The 21,685-nt window shown below is 33.9% G+C and overlaps 1 protein-coding gene across 1 annotated transcript; it reads right to left on the reverse strand.

Moving 5' to 3' along the window:
* Positions 1–823: 823 nt before the first annotated feature.
* On the reverse strand, positions 824–6,106 carry LOC134242051 (cartilage matrix protein-like). Its single transcript, XM_062724067.1, has 7 exons — positions 5,814–6,106; positions 5,470–5,494; positions 3,705–4,277; positions 3,527–3,595; positions 2,576–3,136; positions 2,437–2,487; positions 824–2,346 (listed from the first exon to the last, which is right to left on the reverse strand). The coding sequence occupies exons 1-7, from the start codon at positions 5,859–5,861 to the stop codon at positions 1,799–1,801; spliced, it is 1,875 nt and encodes a 624-aa protein (XP_062580051.1). The 5' UTR covers positions 5,862–6,106; the 3' UTR covers positions 824–1,798.
* Positions 6,107–21,685: the final 15,579 nt, after the last annotated feature.

The raw sequence follows: 21,685 nt of genomic DNA on the forward strand, positions 1-21,685 counted from the left end.
TAATAAAGAAAAAAGTAAACCTTTTAGACAAAATAAACGAGAAATCTGAAATTTTTTTATTTTCGCACTATTGTGTCATATTGACCTTTCTGCACTAAGACAAAGGTAAGTAAGCACTGACAAACATCTGAATATAAAACTATTCTGCGGAAAACAAGTATTTTGTTTTGATTGGTAACAATTTACACTGATTAAATCTTTTTTCTTAATTCCAATCATCCTGCCCCCCCCCCTTCCCCGTCAACAACCAACACCTCTTAGAACTAAGGAATGACTTTATACAATTAAATCTACATGTACTAATCAATAAGTAAGTAAAGGTACAAGTATATTTATTAAAAAAATTTCTTAGTTTTATCGAGAAAATACAATTAATGGTAAACATAAAATTAAACATTTTTTCCTGATTTAAGGACAGACGAGACGTTCTTTAATAATAGATAAATTTTTCTAAGAGTTTGTCATTAAAATATTACTACTGAAACATGTACATGTTTAACAAAAATAAAAATTAAACATAGTTTTTCTTATATAATCCTTTGGGGAAGAAAAATAATTTTCCAATTTCAAATGTTTAAGTGTTTGGATTTTTTAAAAACGTTTAGAAACTGGTTTAGAAATCAGAATGTTATTAAAATTTTGAATATTTTTCATACATTACAAAGATATACAAAACAGATTTTTGGGGAACGTCTCGTCTGACCTTAAGAGACGCTTTCTTTGCTGAATTTTATCTTCTCTTTTTGCACTTATATCAGCATATTATCGAGGTATTTTTTCACAACTAAAATTGCTATGAATTATCAATCAAAAGAAGAGCTCTAATATTAATAAACTCCATAAACCAAATAAAACTGATATTAATGATGTATAAATTTTCTTTTTTGTAAATTGTGTACGTTATTAATTATTTTAAGAATGCCTATAATTATATATCACAGTTGCAAAAGTCAACAGAAAAAAAACGTCTCTTTTGTGACGTCAAATAATGCTGCTTTGACGTAGAACGACATAGGTCCCGCCTTGATAAACTTAACGTTTAATTAGATAAACTTTGCCACACTCAACCAATTTCATTCTCATAGCACAAAACCACACACAACTAAATCTAATTGACTGATTGAAGTAAAAATGATTGCTGTTGCGTGTTATTTATTAACAAATGAGAAAAAAACGATAAATATGGAACAGTTATATGAAAACAAAAGTTAAATTTTATGCAAAAATCATCAATAGTATAAAAAATTGAAAAATATAAATATATTTTTTTTAAAAAAACTCATAGTAATTATTGGATTTACAATACTGAGATTTGATTGGGAAACGAAATGAAAAACATGCAATGCAATGGCATTTACAATGGCATTTACAATAATGAAATACTTGATATGTTACACGTACATAGCACCACAGGATAAATACATTATTTGTACACTGTATAGATGGTTCATGCATAATGAAGAAAAGAAGATTGCAATCTAACATGAATAAAAATCATTTGCCATATCACCAATAACTACAGCTGGACGGAAACCGTATGGATATAGGGAAACGTTTCTTTTTGGACTATATGCTGGTGTTTGACTAGACAAAGCTGTTAGAATAATCAATTTTTTAAAACTGTTCGTCCTGTTGCATAGAAGATATATGATGCACAAATAGTTTTACTTATCATAAAACATTCGTGTAAAAGAAGAGGTAGTTGCAGTATGAATATAAATAGTTAAGGCTAGTAATTAAAGCTGGGAAAAAATATAAAATATTATGAATAAATTTATAAACAAATTCATCGACAAGTTCAGGAATAGCAAACCATGTCCATAATGTCTGGAACGTACTGAATCAATGAGTTGTATTGAGGAACGTGGAAAACACATCGATGCTTAAAATCACTGCACAGAGATTCTACAGTATGCGATGGCACGCGATTACCTATGGTAATTACAAAAAGTCTGCTGTTCAACGCTGTTCGCCGCGCTTCTTCGATGATGCCATGTGAATCGTGTTCTTCTCTATCTACGAAAATAATTCCAACATTTTTGACAGGCTTGTCATCTTTCTGTGGAAAACCTCGTGTCCGAAGTATTCTTAGCAGTCTCCTTAAACCATCATTTGGATGACGCTTCAAACCAAGTAGGAAAGTTTGCTCGTTCTGGAATTCTTCTAAACTTGTGTCTAAACTAGTTGGACAGTAATGCGATAAGATTCCTGCCTTTGTCTTGTTGGAACCTATTTGCATAAGTTTGAACATTTCGGTAACAGCTTTGCGAATTATTTTGGTTTTGTGAGCTCCAATGGCAGGAGAATCAAAAACAAACATAACATTCCTAGCACTATCCCAGCATTCTGAAAAATAGCATGGTAGATGTATAATAAAATTCAAAAAAAGAAAATGTTCTTCTGATAAAAACTATTTTACAAGATTTATTCTGTTACCTTCATTTCCTGTGTTGTCTTCAATGGTAGAATCCTGAATTTGAAAGTGAACTGTAAAAGAAGAAAATTACATGTTGGTTACATGTTTATAAAATAGACACCTTTATCAAGCAGAAGTCCATTTATACACATTACTTACCCGTACAAGTTTTAACAACCAGCATGTTTTTTATAGTCGAGAGTGCGTTGTAATCCTGTAAATTGTACTGATGGCGAGGACTGGTTGCAATTGCTTTTAATTCATTTTTATCCGTTCTGTTTCCGATGCCTATAGCAAAAACAGTAATATTTTCATTCTTTAGCTGTTTTGCTTCTTCCAACGTGTCCTTAGGTTTGATAGATTGTCCATCAGTGAGTAATATGATCACTTTCTTTGCTGCAGTTTTTCTCTCGTATTTCCCTTTAAATTCGTTTTCTCTTGCATACTTAAGTGCGTTCCCTGTTTCCGTGCCTCCTTTCAGTTGTTGAATGTTTGATACCCTCTTTTTCAGTTCGTTTGAATTGAGTTGGTTGTCAAGATGAAGCACTGGAGTGACGTCATCAGAGTATATGATAATCCCAATCCTGTTCTTGTCGTCGCTGACGTCAAAGAGACCGATCACTTTTTGTATGAATTTTAATATATCCTGAAAATGGAGAGGCCAGATACTGCTAGAACTATCGACTACAAAGAGAATGTCTGACGGCTTGTTCCCACAATCTGTAATGAAGAGATATTTGATGATTCATGAGATGCAAACAGATACTTGATATCTCCTTTGGTGGACGAAATAAGCAAGCCAAATTAGACTTTTTGCAAGTCTTAACTTTTACCCCATGAATTGCACAATTTTATAGAAGAATCATTTCAAAACAAATTTAAAACTACTTTAATATTTTCTGTTTAAACCTAAATGACTTGAGTGACACACTGTTGTGAATCATGTACTAAGCATTTTTTCAAGAATCGTTACTCACTGGCTTCTGGGTTTTTTTTTTTTATTCTTTTGCGTGGAGATATTTTTTAATAAATTTGCCACTGAAGGCTTGTTTGTGTTTATTGAATTGTCAATAAGTATAATTTCTCTTTAAGCACTCCAAATTCTCTTACATTTTTTAATTTTTTCCTCGATCTCTGAACTTTTTGTTGTTGATTCTTCATCCCGTGGAATATCTGGAACTGTGAGTATAAAATAATATAAGCGTTAACAAAGGTTTTTGCCATTATATATATCTATCTATTTCTTCCTTATACACTATTTCTTTTAATTGAAAATCTTAATGTATACCTAAACATGTTGTTGTTGCAAGTGAGTTCACAATACTGGGTAAAGAGTTGAAGTCGGTGACATTAAAGACAAAATCTGTGGCGGGGTTGCTTGCAACCATCTCAAGTTCCTGCATCATAGGTGCACCGACAGCGACAGTCAGTATATTGATCCCAGATTTTTTCGTAATAGCTGCCTGTTTCACAGTTTCGTTGGAGTTCTGAGACATTCCGTCGGTTATTAGTATCAGAATTTTGGAGGCCTTTGCCCTTCCGCCATGTTTTTTGTGAAACATAACTTCTCGTGCATATTTCAATGCCCCAGCTGTATCCGTCCCAGCCACGCCTAAATACTCTATTTTTCCAACAGCATCCTTCATGTTTTCTTTTTCTTTATACTCATTCAAAAAGAAGTTTGTTTTTATTTCACTGCTGTATGATAAGACACCAACTTGAACACTGTCGTTTCCAATTTCGAAATTGTCAACTACACTTGTAACAAACTGAAGTTGCATTTTGAAGTCCTGCTCCCAAACACTAAAAGACGAATCCATCAGGAAGACAATATCCGCCATCTTTTTGTTACAAACATTTCCTGCAAAATACAATTTGAATATATGCATGCAATGTTAATAATATCATCCTAAACTGGAATAGGGTTTTTCAACACCCCCTTCCCCTCTTAATGTCGTTTTAATATTATAGACCCCAAAAAATTACATACTAGTACTACAGTATGTAATACTTGTATCTAAAACATTTCAAATAATAAATTCAGTTTATAAAGATAAGCCAATCTGTTTCTTCTAATACTGATTGTATATCTTATTATACACCATGTTTGTTGAATTACATTATTACAGCTCAAAAAAGTTCTGGTTTAAACAGTACTATTTTAGTTCTCAAAAATTTTTGCATAATTACTGATGAACCCTAAATAACACATTTGCTTTATATGGATTTTCTGCGCTTAAAAACGAATAAAAATGATTGTATTAAATAAACACAAAAAATTGTATTTAACCTGTTGTGTCCTGCCTACCAATAAAGGTTCAACAGGAAGTTTTATGAATTATACAGTTAGCAAAAAAATCTCAATTTCCTTCCTCCATATACTAATATTCTAACTGTTTAGCTAATGCGTTTTAATTTTATGACATGGAAGTTGAGCAGCGAAACTTTTGGACATCTTTATTGCCCTTATAGAAATCCATTGATGTCTTACATGTATATCCTGGTAAAACCCACACCTTGCAATTTAATGTTCAACAACATCGTGTAAAGTTCTTCGCTTAGATAGTTTTTCAATTGATATACGTACTTATAATGAATAAAGTACCAAATAGCAAAATTAAAGAAAATATTAAGTTTGTTAATAAGATTTTTGATCAGCGTTGTCTAGACTGGAAGTTATTTTTCTAGAGTCTTGAAATATTTTAACACCCCCCCCCCTTAAAAAATTTGAGAAAGTTTGTAAAGATAAAAACATGCTTATTTGCAAAGGCATTGTTAGTGAGTGTGTGTGTGTGTGTGTGTGTGTGTGTGTGTGTGTGTGACGAGTAATATGTACTAGTATGTGAAAACAATATACGGTAGCCAACGTTCACCTGTTATGTTTGTTTGAATAACAGTTTTATAGACTACCTTATCGCTTTTTACATTGAAATCGAAAGTGGAAAAAAAATTGAATAAAATTTTGTTGTCATAGTATTTCATTCATGTCAAATCGTCAAATTTGTGAAAATCATTTTTTAAGTGAATCATAGATTTGGTATAATTATACATACCTGAAATTAGGCCATCTCCCATTGCCTGAAGAATACAAAAACATACTTTTGAAAATGAATCGTGTCATTTTAATTGCAGCAATCGAGGCTATTTAAACACCAAATATAATGAAGTTCGTTATTTCATTCAGTCGGTAGAACATCTATTATCATAATAGTATTGACATAACCAGTTCTCAGACATATTTGTTGACACCCTTATACTTTTTATACCCATTGCTTTAATCACCAGAGAAACTTATTTATCATTAAAGAAAAACTCAAATGCATGAGAATATAAGCATAAATAATCACCACAGGCTTCTAACAAATATTTGTTAATCACATATAGTACAATAACTTACCAGTGAAGCAAAGATAACCACAAGTAGGTATTTTACTGTGCGCTCCATGTTGATTTAAATTCACCTTATCTAAAATATGTCGTTTTAGCCCGCTCTTCTCTTTAACAACAACCTATAACGTAATCAGCCAAGTCCTTGAAGGTTCGTATTGAATATTTGTTTCATATTTTTCACCCGGTTTTGGTGGATATATATACCTACTGTGACATAACACAGGGGATTTTGCGCGCGGGAAGCTCTGGGATTATAATTAATGTTTCCGGAAGTTAACCTATCACCTCTGAGTTGAATAAAAAATATTGAAAGGTGGGATTTTTGATGATATGACCAAGTGCGTGAACTGGAACCAATGATCTGTTTATATATTTCACTATATTGTGTGTCAGCCGCACGCTTATGATAATTACAAACACTGGTGTCGATTTCATTAACGTAATATCTTGTCTGACACTTATAGTGTAACCATATTAAGATGCATCAGCTATACATATTTTTTCAAACTCTATTCCAATAGAAAAAAAAATTGACGAAAAATATAAAACTGAAAATATTTAAAACCACTTTAATTCTTTTCTGGAATATGTTGGGTATTAATTTTTTTCAAGAAAATAAACATGATACGATTAAAACATGATACGATTAAAACATGCTACTCTTAACCGCATCGTGATGAGAGAATCGGATTTTATGTTTCCTCGAGTTCTATGGATTCATTCCGCTATCTCCTTGCGGGTGAAACTATGATTCAAACTCATTACTGGTACACTAAGTGAGTAATTTATACGAAATGTTCCTATATTGCACCACAGGAATTATATAGTTTAGTCACCAATTAATATGTAATAAAGTTCTTTAAATTTTGAGATATGGAAAATTTTTCCTTTGAAAATGTATTGGTTACACGGACATTTGTCCTTTTTTCTGATTTGCTTGCCTTAATTGAAGGTCAGATGTGACGTTTGCGAAAAAGGAACTTTTTTTTTTAATTTGTGCGACATGAAGAAGGCTTTGCTTACACTAAAAAGGGAAAACGTGTGTTTTGATCATTTTTTCATTATGCTTAAAGGAATTTATTGGTCTTTCTTCTAGATAATAAGATGCTTTAGAACGAGTGCCATTAGGTGGATAAGCACATCTTTACTTCAATAGGGCAACATTACATGTTTGTACTTTGTTTACCAGGCAAAAACTATTCGATGCTGATACATGTAATTCTCTGATAAATAACCTTTTATTCGAGATTACGGAAAATCACCACCGTTACAACGTTTTCAGTCATATTTCTGCATGAAGAATCTTTAGCACATTATTAATGGAGCAATGACATTCTTGTAATATTTTTGAAATTGGTGTGCATTTCTTAAAAATGCTGGCAGGTGCATCTGAAATTATTGTGGCAGATAACTGCACACCAGCTTTATTTTCTTAATCTGATTTATTTTAGTGGTTTTGTTTATTGTGTCCTTGAATAAAAAAAAACAAGATCTCTACAAAAATTAGGGTAGGAAGATGCTGTTATGAATGCAGGGAATTTTAACAGATTATAATACTGCCTTCTTTTTAATGGTAGGATATTTAAAGGGCACTATTCAGATATTAAAAATAATGAGAAAAAGTGTTTAATGAACTTTTAAGGTTTTGACAAAAGAGTATTGCCTCGGGATGTACAGGTAACTGCCTATTCAAAGCGTGATCTGTAATTAATTTTCAACAATTAGTAAATATTCTAATTAATGCAACTAACCCACACAGGTTAAAAACTGGGTTGCGCGTCGCCTCCTTTATGAAATTAAAATCAAAACAAACGAGGAGTACATACATATACAATCTACGTAAGCTATACGTATTATCTACAGAATTTACGCATATACACTCAGTAAACCATTGTAAAGTATATGTGTTGTCTACGCTTTGCCTCCCAAATTTACGCATATATACCCAGTAAACTTCTTCTGTCATTTGACGCCCTTTATTTTTTGTTAACTTCTTATCGTTTTGCATGAAATTGTTGAATACGACAAACGAACTATTTTCTATGTTAAAATGTAATTATTGTTTAAAAATAATAACTTTGGTCATGCAATCATGCTTCTCATGCTATGATAAATAATACACTGACATTAATATACACTGACATAAATATCCATGATATGTAACATAGAAAACAGTTCGTTTGTCGATTTATAACAATTTCCTTCATTCTGTATTCTATGCACATTTATTAAGTTTTCTGTTCTTTTTTTAGTTTTGTCCGTTTGTCTTTAAATTTAAACACAATATGCTTCCAGTACTATATAAGACTATAGTGTATCTGTTTTTGCATTGTTAGCTTGTATGCCTTTTGGTAGTTTCTAACATGTTATTGTTTTATTTATATATATATATAAGGGGTAATCTTTCAACTGACTTGTTAAATAAATACGTACAAATAAGAAATTTATTTACAAAAAAAAATAAAACTTAAATCATGCCTACAAATAGACTTTTTAAAATTATTGAGGTGAAAGTTATGCTAATAAATTATGCTTTGGATCGGTTACCGGTTTTTAATTATTTTATTCCTGTAAGTTGCGTAATTTCTGATGTGGTTTAATTACTGCTATACAACAGAGATTGTCCAAATTACATAGAAACCTCATCCTCTTCCAAAAATGCATAATAATTTCCGCATCACTCGATATCAGACTTTGAGACAGTGGTATTTCACCTCTTCCAAGATGAAGACCTTTAATACTAGCCATATACATATAACGATATCAACGTGTAAACCCACATAACGATAAGTTTGAAAAACTCATCTTTTGCACTTCTTGTAAGTGTAAATCCTGGAAACACGTAATATACATGTACACTGTACAAGTAATAGATGAAGTATTAAAACTCTAACTAGATATTCACCGGAGACTTAAGTTTAACGATTAAAAACATAAATCTTCCTGATTTTACTTCTGCAATAATTTTTGAATCATAACATTTATCAAAATTATAACATCAAAACATTCGATTTTTCAACATTTTATACAATTCTGATCGTACAAACTTGAACTCTGTTGTTGGTATTAAAAAGATGTTGGTGTTTCTAATTGAGAATATCTAAGTGTATGTGGCACCCATATCTTCCAATATTCTGTCGAAATTCCAAAGGTAACAATTCTGTCCTGTTCTTATTTTTTTGTATTCAAAATCTTAACATGTGAAGAAGTAATTACTTGCTGTGGCCTTCAACTCGATATTTAAATAACGATGACGTAATCTCATTTAACAATAGTTGTCAACTTATTTCTCTTAGAGCTTGAAATAAAGATACCAACGATTTGTCATATTTTAATATTTTACTAGAAAAAAGACGTTAATGGATATTTTAACACGAAAGTTTATGATAATCTTAATGACTTGAACTTTTCAACCGCTAACTTCTCTAACGTACGAACAATTTCTAAAACGAGATAAAACATTATCAAAAAAGTTGATGAAACAAAGAATATCATCAGTCTCCTTCAAAGTTATCATTTGCAAGTTCTATGGTCGTTCCAATGACCAATTGACCATGTCAGAAAATATAATTTATCACTTCGTCGAAAGCTGATTGACTTTTTATCATAGTGATTGCTAGACCATTACTTACACACTGAATTGTCCACGAATTCCTCCGGTGTTTTTCACTATCATGGCAAGCACAATATGGCGGGTGTGACTGGTCGGTAGGGAAACCTCACACCTACATGGCTGCTCCTGATCTGTAATGTTGAGCTTGAATATTGTACGGTAACCTCCATGTGTAACAGCACACTTATGTTAGCATATTTTATATTAGAGCAAATTCCGCATTTTTTCTTATGTCGTTTACGAGTGAAAGTAACTTTTATCAATGACAATACAAATGTTTTTTTCTTTGAGTTTGAGTACTTTTTAATAAAGGAAAAGTCTTTAAATCGTCTGTTCAAGAGTCGCTGAGTAAGGAGTTGATCCTCGTGCTGTGGGGTGACTGGGGTCGAATCCAAAGCGGGATATGGAAATTGGTCTTTCGGGTAAAGAAGAGGCCCCGTGTCGCAGTAGGTGCTGGCACGAAAAAGCTCTCTCAATGATCAATGGCCCTAGGTGCCAAGTATAGGTGTAGTTACACCCCCCAACAGCAAGTGGTGGCATCTCCACATTGGAGAAATATTTTTGAAGAGGCATTAAACAACTAACAAAAAAATAAACGTATAGCTTATAGGTTTTTTTCTTTTTTTAAAAAAGACAGTGAAGCACATCATGTGTTATAAGGAGATCAGGCATTCAGAATTTGAAAACTGGGGGGAAAATATGCTATACATGTATATTTAATTACTTCTTTAGATTCATGTCCATGTCGGAAAACTCAGACGAATACACAAGAAGTACATTGAACATTTCAGGTAGCCTTGTTCATATGTTTACCTTAAAAATGTGCGTCAGAGGCATGTTCTATATTGAGCTGTGACCTAATTTACCTGTAAAAAGCGAACTTTTATGTTTGGACACATTTTACATATTGCACTCCTGTGCTTTGCAAATTTAACAGAACGTCATAAAAGATTTAAATATTTTTCACAACATACAATAATTTAAAGGGAAGTTCAGAAACGAGACTAAATATAAAATCTTGTTTTACTTTTTTTACACAACACATATTAAAAAAGGACAACAAAAATGAAATTGTATTTTAAAAAACGTGAAAAAATATTTTTTTCAAGATGAAACACTGCAGACAAGTATTACTCTTTGCCGATTTGATTTCATTTATCGAAGATCAACCCCCCCCCCCCCCGCATTTTTCTGTTTTGTTTTGTTTTTGTTTTTTGTTAAGTTCAAAATAAAATACTGGCGACTCTGGTTTTATCAACTCATAAAAATACATTAAATTACCGGGTTTTACGCCAGCGTGGAGCAAGTGGCATTAAGGCGTCTGTCCTGGAGTCGTGGAGTAAGGAGTTCCTTCTGAGGAGATCTTGTAAACTGAGATCCCGTGTTGCAGTAGATGCTGGCACGTAAAAGATCCTTCACTGCTCATTGGCCAATGAGTTCCGAGTACTGGTAAAATTTGCAGCTCTCCACCGACAATTGGTGGAGTCTCCATTTGAGTGAAAAAATCTCGAGCTTGATGTTAAACAACAATTTTTGAAAGGTTTAGATACAGTACTAATGTTCCACATTCCATTGAATTTCTAGGCCCTAATACAGTAAATCAAAACAAGTCCAGCAAAAAAAAACTTCAGCAAAATATACGTATGATTAATTTTTACAATAGGAAATCAAAGTCAAAAGTTTTATCGAAAGGTCAAGTAAAATTACATTTTAAATTTGAAATAATTTTATTTAGTTTCTTCAATTCTTAAATGTATTTTTCTTAACTTCAAAAGGAAATTTATGATTTTCCAATTTTGTGCTTTGATTTTCTATAGCTTTACTTAAAATATGACAGTATGGAATATATTGAAAATGTTACACTTTTACACAAGTTTTTCCATGAATTGTTCTTAAGGTTATCTCTCCGTGTATATGATTTTAAAACTTTATTTGTGTGCATTAAAAAGAGATATTTTATTCAATACAATTAAAAATATACAGGAGTAATGTCTCCTCAGAGGCCCTCTCAAATATATCATCACCTGGGGTGCCAGAAGCTCGCTAGATCAGGCAGAAAAAGTTGATAAAACCCAAAAATTGTGTACATTTTAATTCACAGAATAGTCGCCCTCGTGGCGGAGTAGTTAGAGCGTCTGCTTTTAAAAAAGTTGATTCTTACGTTGCATTTCCCACTGTGACACGTGAAGACAATTTTTACAGAATTAACTGAGGTCCCGAGTCGCATTAGGTCCTGGCAGGAAAAGGTTCCTCCCTCCGCAATGACAGTAACTGCCGAATACAGGACAAAATCTGCAGCTTTTCACCGGCAAGTGGTGGCGTCTCCATATAAGTGAAAAATTCTCGAGAAAGACGTTGAAAACAACATAAACACAAACAAAAACAACCCCAAGGAATGAAAATTATAGTTTTAAAGTGGAGAAAATACCCAAAGACTGTGAAATTGAACTTTTTCATATAATTTCCATTGTCGCCCGCCTGGCGCAGTGGTTAGAGCGTCTGCTTTAGAGTCTCGAAGTACATGTACGGAGTCAATCCTTACGTGGCGGGTTCGAATCCCAATGTGAGACGTGGAGACCTGTCCTTCGGATGAGACCGTATAAACCGAGGTCCTGTGTTGCAGTAGGTGCTGGGACGAAAAAGATCCCTAAGTGCCCAATGGCCCTTAGTGCCAAGTATAGGGAAAAAAATTGTAGCTTTCCACCGTCAAGTAGTGGCGTCTCTATAGGAGTGAAAAATTCTCGAGAGGGACGTTAATCATCATACAATAATATATAATTTCCATTGTGAAAATTCAGTGCTTCATTGTTAACCTGTTTAAGTAGCGATGCATGATACACGAGATCGGTTGAAATTCTTTATAAATCCGTCTTATTTTTTTTCATCGTCAACCAAGCCGTGAGTCAGTTAAATTTTATAATTATAATTTAATGATTTGCTAAAAATTTTAAAACATGTACATTAATTTTGGTCAAATTGTCCGAGAGGGAAAACAAATCATCCAAAATACCAGAAGTTTTCAAAGATATATAATTAGTAATTACATTTAACTTTCACCTTTTACGTCATAGGTAATTATAATTTTTAATTTTTACTTCTTATATTATTGAAACTATAAAGATCAGAGGACTTGAAGTAAACAATATGACAATGTCTTTCAATTTGAATTTAATAGGCATAGTTTGTGAAGTCTATTAGGCTATGGTCAGCCTGTCACATTTGAGTTGTAAACTCAGAAGCAAATTTCTCCTCAAGGTATCAATCTCCATTGTAAAACATCCAAAGCCAGTCCTAGATTCTTGAATCATTCTCATCAGATTACATTTGTTATATATCCATGTTTGAAGTATACCAGTACTAAACTGCTCATCGCCGTGACTGTCTATCTGCAGAAGACACAGGAACCTGCCAGTGATAAATTTCCCGGAAGTACAGTGTTTAAAAAAAATTCTCCGGATTAGACACATTATTCAGAAAACATTTCTCCTGGATAAGTATACAGGTAAAGTAGGATATGATTCATGCACTGGTCAGCAAAACAAATGGAGAGAATGGCATTCATGAATCACAGGTATATATGCTTTGAAAAGAAATAAAAACCAAGTCACGATGTGTATTCACTCTCTGTTTACTCCTGATTCATTACCTGCGTTCATGTATTTAAGATAAGATATAACATATATTATTAACTTGATAGTATCAATTTGAGAGGACAAAACATTAATGAAATCTACAAAGCACATAGGCGACGGAACCGGGGGAGGGGGCTTAGCCCCCCTTTTTTTGCAAAGATATACATATTACATGTATTATATCCAATGAAAATTGGGGTTCTCTTTGTAAATCATAGTTCTTTTCCTAGATCCGGTGGCCATGGTTTAAAAGATGATTTTACAATACATTATAGTATATTAGAAAGCATGCAGATTAGTCTTAATATTTAAAATCTTACAGCTCTGAATAGGTTATCATTACAGAATTTTTATACCCCCGGATGGATAGATCGAGGGCGCATATTGTTGTTTTTCTGTCGGTTTGTCTGCAAACTTTAACCTTCGCCATAACTTTTGAACCATGATAGATAAAGACTTCATATCTGGAATGCATACTCCACTTATTAAGTTCTTTTAAATGACATAAAGGTCAATGGCGTTGTCACCTTGACTTGACTATATAATATACTAAAAATAGCTTTTCATACCTTCGCCACAACTTTTGAACCAGAGGAGACAGAGACCGCACTGATATTTCCCCGACATTTCTTTATTGAGATTTGAGCCCCTTTAGGTCCTCTGAGGCCCAAGAGTAAGTAAAAATAAATACCGAGTGACCTCGTCAATTCTAATGAAAATTTACAGATTTATAAAATATCAAGTAACTGTTGTGGTCTCCACCCTCACCCGAAGGACTTTATGTCAAATTCCTCCTGTTTATTCTTCATTTGCTGCACAAAAAGACAGTTAATGGGAAACTATTAAATGCTTAAACTCCAAATTATGCAGAAACGCACAGAATAAATTTACTGAACAGATGTGTCTGCCTGAAATGGACCGAAAAGTACTTACTATATGCTTAAGTCTGTTCAATGTTTCTTTACTTTGATTTAGATGAATGTTGAATATATTCCGACATATAAAAAGTGAATTCATACAAAGAAAATGGATATTTTAAAGCTTTATGTGTAAAATGTGCAGTTTTATTTGCTCTAGGTACAAAATTACACGAGATAATATGAGAAGTCCATCTTTGCACAGATTAATCAGGAAATATAACAAATGAGAGAGCATATATTTTTCTACTGCCTAGAATAATACAAGTGTGTCGTACAATTCTTACTGTATTTTGAAAAGGTTATGAACAAGAGGCTTATGGGCCACATCGCTCACCTGAGCACCAAGGGTAGGACTAGTATAAAATGGCTTTTTATTGTAAAGTTTAAATCCAAAAGTAGTCCCATGACCAATCATGGATTTGCTATTTTTTAGAAAATGATTGAGAAGAAGATTTTTAAAGAATTTTCCTATATATTTCTATGTAAAACTTTGGTCGGCCATTTTGGCCCCGCCCTACCCCCGGGGGTCATGATTTGAACAAATTATCACTACCTGAACATGCTTCCATATAAATATGATGAATAATGGCTTTGTCATTCTTAAGAAGAAGATTTTAAAGAATTTTCCTATATATCTCTATGTAAAACCTTGGTCGGCCATTTTGGCCCCGCCCTACCCCCGGGGGTGATGATTTGAACAAACTTGAATCTACACTACCTGAGCATGCTTCCATATAAATATGATGAATTATGGCTTTGTCATTCTTGAGAAGAAGATTTTTAAAGAATTTTCCTATATATTTCTATGTAAAACCTTGGTCGGCCATTTTGGCCCCGCCCTACCCCCGGGGGTCATGATTTGAACAAACTTGAATCTACACTACCTGAGCATGCTTCCATATAAATATGATGAATTATGGCTATGTCATTCTTGAGAAGAAGACTTTTAAAGAATTTTCCTATATATTTCTATGTAAAACTTTGGTCGGCCATTTTGGCCCCGCCCTACCCCCGGGGGTCATGATTTGAACAAACTTGAATCTACACTACCTGAGCATGTTTCCATATAAATATGATGAATTATGGCTTTGTCATTCTTGAGAAGAAGATTTTTAAAGAATTTTCCTATATATTTCTATGTAAAACTTTGGTCGACCATTTTGGCCCCGCCCTACCCCGGGGGTCATGATTTGAACAAACTTGAATCTACACTACATGAGCATGCTCCCATATAAATATGATGAATTATGGCTTTGTCATTCTTGAGAAGAAGATTTTTAAAGAATTTTCCTATATATTTCTATGTAAAACTTTGGTCGGCCATTTTGGCCCCGCCCTACCCCCGGGGGTCATGATTTGAACAAACTTGAATCTACACTACCTGAACATGCTTCCATATAAATATGATGAATAATGGCTTTGTCATTCTTGAGAAGAAGATTTTTAAAGAATTTTCCTATATATTTCTATGTAAGAATTTGGTCGGCCATTTTGGCCCCGCCCTACCCCCAGGGGTCATGATTTGAACAAACTTGAATCTACACAACCTGAGCATGCTTCCATATAAATATGATGAATTATGGCTTTGTCATTCTTGAGAAGAAGATTTTTAAAGAATTTTCCTATATATTTCTATGTAAAACCTGGATTTGCTATTGTGGCCCCGCCCTACCCCCGGGGGTCATGATTTTAACAAACTTGAATTTACACTACCTGAGCATGCTTCCATATAAATATGATGAATTATGGCTTTGTCATTCTTGAGAAGATGATTTTTAAAGAATTTTCCTATATATTTCTATGTAAAACTTTGGTCGACCATTTTGGCCCCGCCCTACCCCCGGGGGTCATGATTTGAACAATTTTGAATTTACACTACCTGAGAATGCTTCCATATAAATATGATGAATTATGGCTTTGTCATTCTTGAGAAGAAGATTTTTAAAGAATTTTCCTATAAATTTTATGTAAAACTTTGGTCGGCCATTTTGGCCCCGCCCTACCCCCGGGGGGTCATGATTTGAACAAACTTGAATCTACACTACATGAGCATGCTCCCATATAAATATGATGAATTATGGCTTTGTCATTCTTGAGAAGAAGATTTTTAAAGAATTTTCCTATATATTTCTATGTAAAAATTTGGTCGGCCATTTTTGGCCCCGCCCTACCCCCGGGGGTCATGATTTGAACAAACTTGAATCTACACTACCTGAGGATGTTTCCCCATAAGTTTCATCTTTCCTGGCACAGTGGTTCTTGAGAAGAAGATTTTTAAAATATACCACTAAATTTTCATTAATTCCCAATTATCTCCCCTTGAATAAGGGCATGGCCCTTCCTTTGAACAAACTTGAATCCCCTTCACCCAAGGATACTTTGTGGCAAGTTTTGCTGAAATTGGCCCAGCGGTTCTTGAGAAGAAGTCGAAAATGTGAAAAGTTTACAGACAGACAGACAGACAGACGGACGCCGGACAAAATGTGATCAGAAAAGCTCACTTGAGCCTTCGGCTCAGGTGAGCTAAAAAGGTAAAGGTAACAAAAAGGAATCGATATTAAAAAGAATCCACAAACAAACATGTAAAAAGGGCATAGACACGGACTTCGGTTATACTAGCAAACATCCCCTGATGACCATCGCACCCGCTGCGGGTCACAAGACGGAACATTCCGTAGTCAAGCATAACAGACCACACAGTTGACATGAAACAAGTCAGCCTAAACACAACCCAATGATAGTTGTCCCTCGCTGTCACCAAGAGTAGGGGATATTAAATTCAGTCAGTCTGTATGTCCATCTATATATTTGTCTGGCTGTAACATGTTCGTTTCCGCGCGATATCTCGAGATGTCTTTCAGCTTTTGCAATGAAATTTTCCACAACTCCCTATGGCCTAAGGAAGACACCTTTTTATGTTGAGGTCAAAGGTCAAGATCATTTATTAATAAAGTCCGTTTCCTAAGTTAATGGACTTTGATGTTGAATACTGTTCCTTATCTGCATATCCTTCATTGCCCTAAATAGACAACAAATAGATCTTTGAAATTCCTTAGCTTAGCTTTTACACTGTAAATTCTAATTTTTAGGTCACCTGAGTAAACTCAGGTGACCTATTACAATACTGTTTTAGTATATTAGAAAGCATGCAGTTCGTCGTGCGTTAACATTTGAACAATTTAAGCTTCTTCTATGCAACCACTGAACCAATTTCAACTAAATTTGGTACAAAGCATCTATGGGTAAAGGGGAACAAAAATTGTGAATTTCATGATCCCTGCCCCCCTGGGGCCTGAGGGGTGGGGCCAAAACTACTAAAATTAGTGCAATCTTTAAAAATCTTCTTCTTTACTCCTGGACATCTAGCAGTCAAACTGTTTGCATGATTGTAATCAGCAATGAGTCCTCTACCAAAATTGTTAAATTGACCCCAGGGTCAGGGGTTCTAGTGCTAGGGCGGGGCTATATATAGTGAAAATGCATTATTTCTTTGAAAATCTTCTTCTCTGCTCCTGGGTATTAAATAAACCAACTAAGTACATAGTTATGATGAGCAAGAGTGCCTCTACCAAAATTGTGAATTTTATGGCCCCAGGGTCAGGGGTTCTGGTGTTAGGGCGGGGCTCTAGTGATTATATAGTGAAAATACATTAATTCTTTGAAAATCTTGTTACTGATTGGGTATGAAAAACTAACTAAGAACATAGTTATGATAAGCAAGAGTGCCTCTACCAAAATTGTGAATTTTATGGCCCCAGGGTCAGTGGTTCTTGTTTTAGGGTGGGGCTCTAATGATTATATAGTGAAATGTATGAATTCTTTGAACATCTTATCCTTTGCTCTTGGTTAATATGCTAATGATCTAATTACATATCTAAGGCCAGGATTTATTTTATTTTAGTTTTACAAACTCCGCTCAAGGTTTTGAACTTTTAGAAAAAAATAAAAAAAAATTTCTTTCGGATGTCAAATTTGAGTCGGGATCGAGATTTCAAATTTACGAACTCGCACTTCCGGTTTTCCGAATTTGGCATGGTTTAGTGTAAAATTCATCGATAAGAGTGCCATTCAAAACGTTTCACCCGTTCAAAGGACAAATAAAATGCTGACGACTTTGTTGCACAATGACATTTGTGTAATTATGTATTCGTTTCAAAAGTATCTGTCTGTAAATTATTCCCCCCCCCCAGGTTTTAAACTGCCCATGGTAGCTGTTGCATATTGCCAGCGACATTGTTTAGGTATCTGTTATAGCTTACAATATAAGCATCATTCTTCAGAAAAGGGTTGATTATGCATCAGTTGTAATGAATAAAACTATGGGAGAAGTTTAGTCCATTTGAGTAAGAAATAAAAAAACCTGAAGTGAAGAAATAAAAAAAAATTCAACTATTAAAAAAGAATATACAAATATATGTAGTATCATTTGTATCAGCCAGAAAAATTATTTTACACTTAATTGAAAAAATGCCCTACTGACCAATACTTCCTGTCTGTTTTATGATAGGAATTATAATTTTAGGCATCAAGTAAATTTTAGAACAATGTCTACACATTCACCTAACACATATTAAGAAAATGAAGATGTATTGAAAGACTTTTAAAGAATTGATTTTTAAAAATATATTTTGATCAACATCACAAAATTTATATAACTGGCCCAAACTGGCAGATGATGAAATAAGCAATTAATGTTCTACTTTCCTATTTGTAAGCATTATGTGTCCAGTGGTAAAGAGCCTATTAGGATAGCATAAAAAAAGAATGTACAAATGTTAATAATTGATTTATCAAAAAAAAAATATCCCCATCTCCTTTGGGTCATTTTTTATTCTCATGTTCATAACTCAAACCTAAACATAAAAAAAAAATGCTGGCCTTATAATGAAGAAAGGGTCCTTTTTCAAAATAGATAATTTCAGGAGTGCTGGGTCAGGGGTACCAAGATACTTTGACTAAAAATAAATTAATGCTTTGAAATCTGCCCTTTGATAAGCAATGGTGCCTTTTTCAAAATTTGTGAATTTCATGGCTTTTGGCTTAAAACACGAACCAAATACAATCGCTGGAAAGTTGTTACATGATACTCAGGTGACCTATAAGGCCCGTGGGCCTCTTGTTAATAATATAGAATTATATTAAAATATTTTATAACAGTCACATTGGGACTCTCACTTTAATTTGTACAAGCATCAATAGAATGATAATTTTCGAATTCATTGAAACTGCTATCCTTTCTATAGTGTATGCTTTTTATGCGATCATTTAAGAATGTGTCATGAATTCGTGTAGGCAGATTCAGGTTTCACTCAACATTTCTGTGTTCCCCATCCTATATTTCATTTACTTTTACCACCCTCTCATTTTTACATGAAGTCAGTTTGCAGCTACTGCACCATATATCTGCAAGTGCAATATCATTTCTTATCCCCTCCAAAGTACTCGCACTAAAGAAGTGCAACTTGCTGAGTGCTGCGTTATGAAATTTGCCAATATTTTTTTCCTTTCCTGCTAATGAAATAAACCAAGACTGATTAATCACTGAATAATGATAGTATGCTCTGTAAATATATTCTAGTAAAAATTTCCATGTTGTATATAAGGGTTTAGAAACCCAAAGCAAAAGTTGTTAGAAAACAATAAAGGGTTCTTTCGGTGTTGAATATGGGTTGTTGTTATGTACCAGAAAAATATGAATAATAAACATCTTTAAAATATCAGAGGCTGGATCAGGTGCTATGGAGGATTGAGCAAACATTGCCGACAGGTCACATCCGCCGTGTGTTCCTTTCCATTATCAGAAATAACGAAAAGTCTGTCGACAATTTTTAACAAGAGGCCCACGGGCCTTATAGGTCACCTGAGTATCATGTTACACAACATTTACTCAATTAAATTTGGCTCGTTTATTAAACCAGAAGCCATAAAATTTCCAATTTTGAAAGAGGCACCAGTGGTTATCATAATTTTACACTAAGCATGCTAACTTTGGCTACTTAGGCCTAATACACATAGGTAATCAGAAAGAGAAAATGCATAAATTTCTACTTTATAACCAGTTGTGTACCCCTACCCACAGGAGCCACTAACCCTGGGGCAACACATTTCAAAAATTAGGAAATTTTATCATAAATAATATTTCAGCATAAATATCTGATTAATACCAAAGAGCAAATTTCAAAGCATTAATTTATTTCCACAGAGCCAAAATGAATTTGAACTACCTTATATATATTGGGTTCCAGTAAATGTTCAACCAAGCCTCTTTCGTTACTCCTAAGATATTGACAGTAGTGAGGGAAAAACTTCAAGAGTACTATGCAACTATATATTCAAGAAGTTGTGTGAATCAGATGTGGATACTAAAAATTTCTAAAGAACTTTTGGACAATTTGAAATCACAAGATTTTACAAAAAATCAACAGCTTTAAAACTTACAACTTTTCAACATTATACACAATTCCCCACGACAAATTAAAATCCAGGCTTTTTGATGTCATTGATAGCTGCTTCAATAAAAATGGAACTCGTAAATTTACTTACCTGGTCATTGGTCATTTACAAAATTATTTTGTTAAAACAGATTCTGATTGCACACACAAGTACTCTGAAGTTGACATCAAGAAGATGCTTGAGTTTCTGATTGACAATATCTATGTGGTTTTTGGAGACAAGGTCTCCCAACAATCTATTGGAATTCCCATGGGTACCAATTGCGCTCCGTTATTAGCAGACCTACTTTTGTATTCATATGAAGCACAATTTATGCAAAATCTTATGCATGAAAAGAAGAAAACACTTGCTGTGGCCTTCAACTCGACTTTCAGATATATCGATTGACGTATTGTCAATAAACAAAGGTAATTTCCATTCCTACGTCGATACGATATATCCAGGAGAGCTTGAGATTAAAGACACGACAGAGTCTGACACATCTGTTTCATACTTGGATATTTCACTTGAAAAAGTCCTTAATGGTAACCTAACAACCAAGCTATATGATAAAAGTGACGACTTTAACTTTTCTATCGTCAACTTCCCTTACTTATGCAGCAATATTCCTTCATCACCTGCAAACGGAGTGTATATATCTCAGTTGATTCGATACGCAAGAGCATGCTCTACGTATGAACAATATCTAAAACGAGGTAATTTATTGACAAGCAAGTTGATGAAACAAGAATATCAACAGTCTCATTTAAAGTCATCATTTCGTAAGTTCTATGGTCGATACAATGACCTTGTCAGCAAATACAATTTATCATCGAGTCAAATGCTGACTGTCGTTTTTCATATCAATTGTTAGTCCATTATTTATACACTGAATTGACGACGGATTTTTCCATTATTTCCTGATCATGACTAGGAGCACCCGGCAGGTGTGACCGGTCAGCAGGGGATGCTCACTCCTCCATGGCACCTGATCCCACCTCTGATGTTTCGGAGGTTCGTGTTTGCTCTACTCTTATTTTGTATTGTTTAATGGACTTTTGAGATCGAATACTGTTCGTTATCTCCATATCCTTCTTTCAGACTAAGTACCCCTGACCGAGGGGCCCTGAAATAAATCACTTTGGAAGAGGGACTTGTCTTCATCATAAATATGTATTTAGATCATTGGCATAATATTCAGTGGCAAAGGAAAGGATTTTCAAAGAATTCAAGCATTTTCACTATATTATCATTAAAGCCTCACCCTAACACCAGTATCCCT

This window comes from Saccostrea cucullata, unplaced genomic scaffold (genome assembly GCF_032062105.1).
Source record: "Saccostrea cucullata isolate Sc308-1 unplaced genomic scaffold, CSIRO_AGI_Scuc_v1 ctg93, whole genome shotgun sequence".
Taxonomy (NCBI): domain Eukaryota; kingdom Metazoa; phylum Mollusca; class Bivalvia; order Ostreida; family Ostreidae; genus Saccostrea; species Saccostrea cuccullata.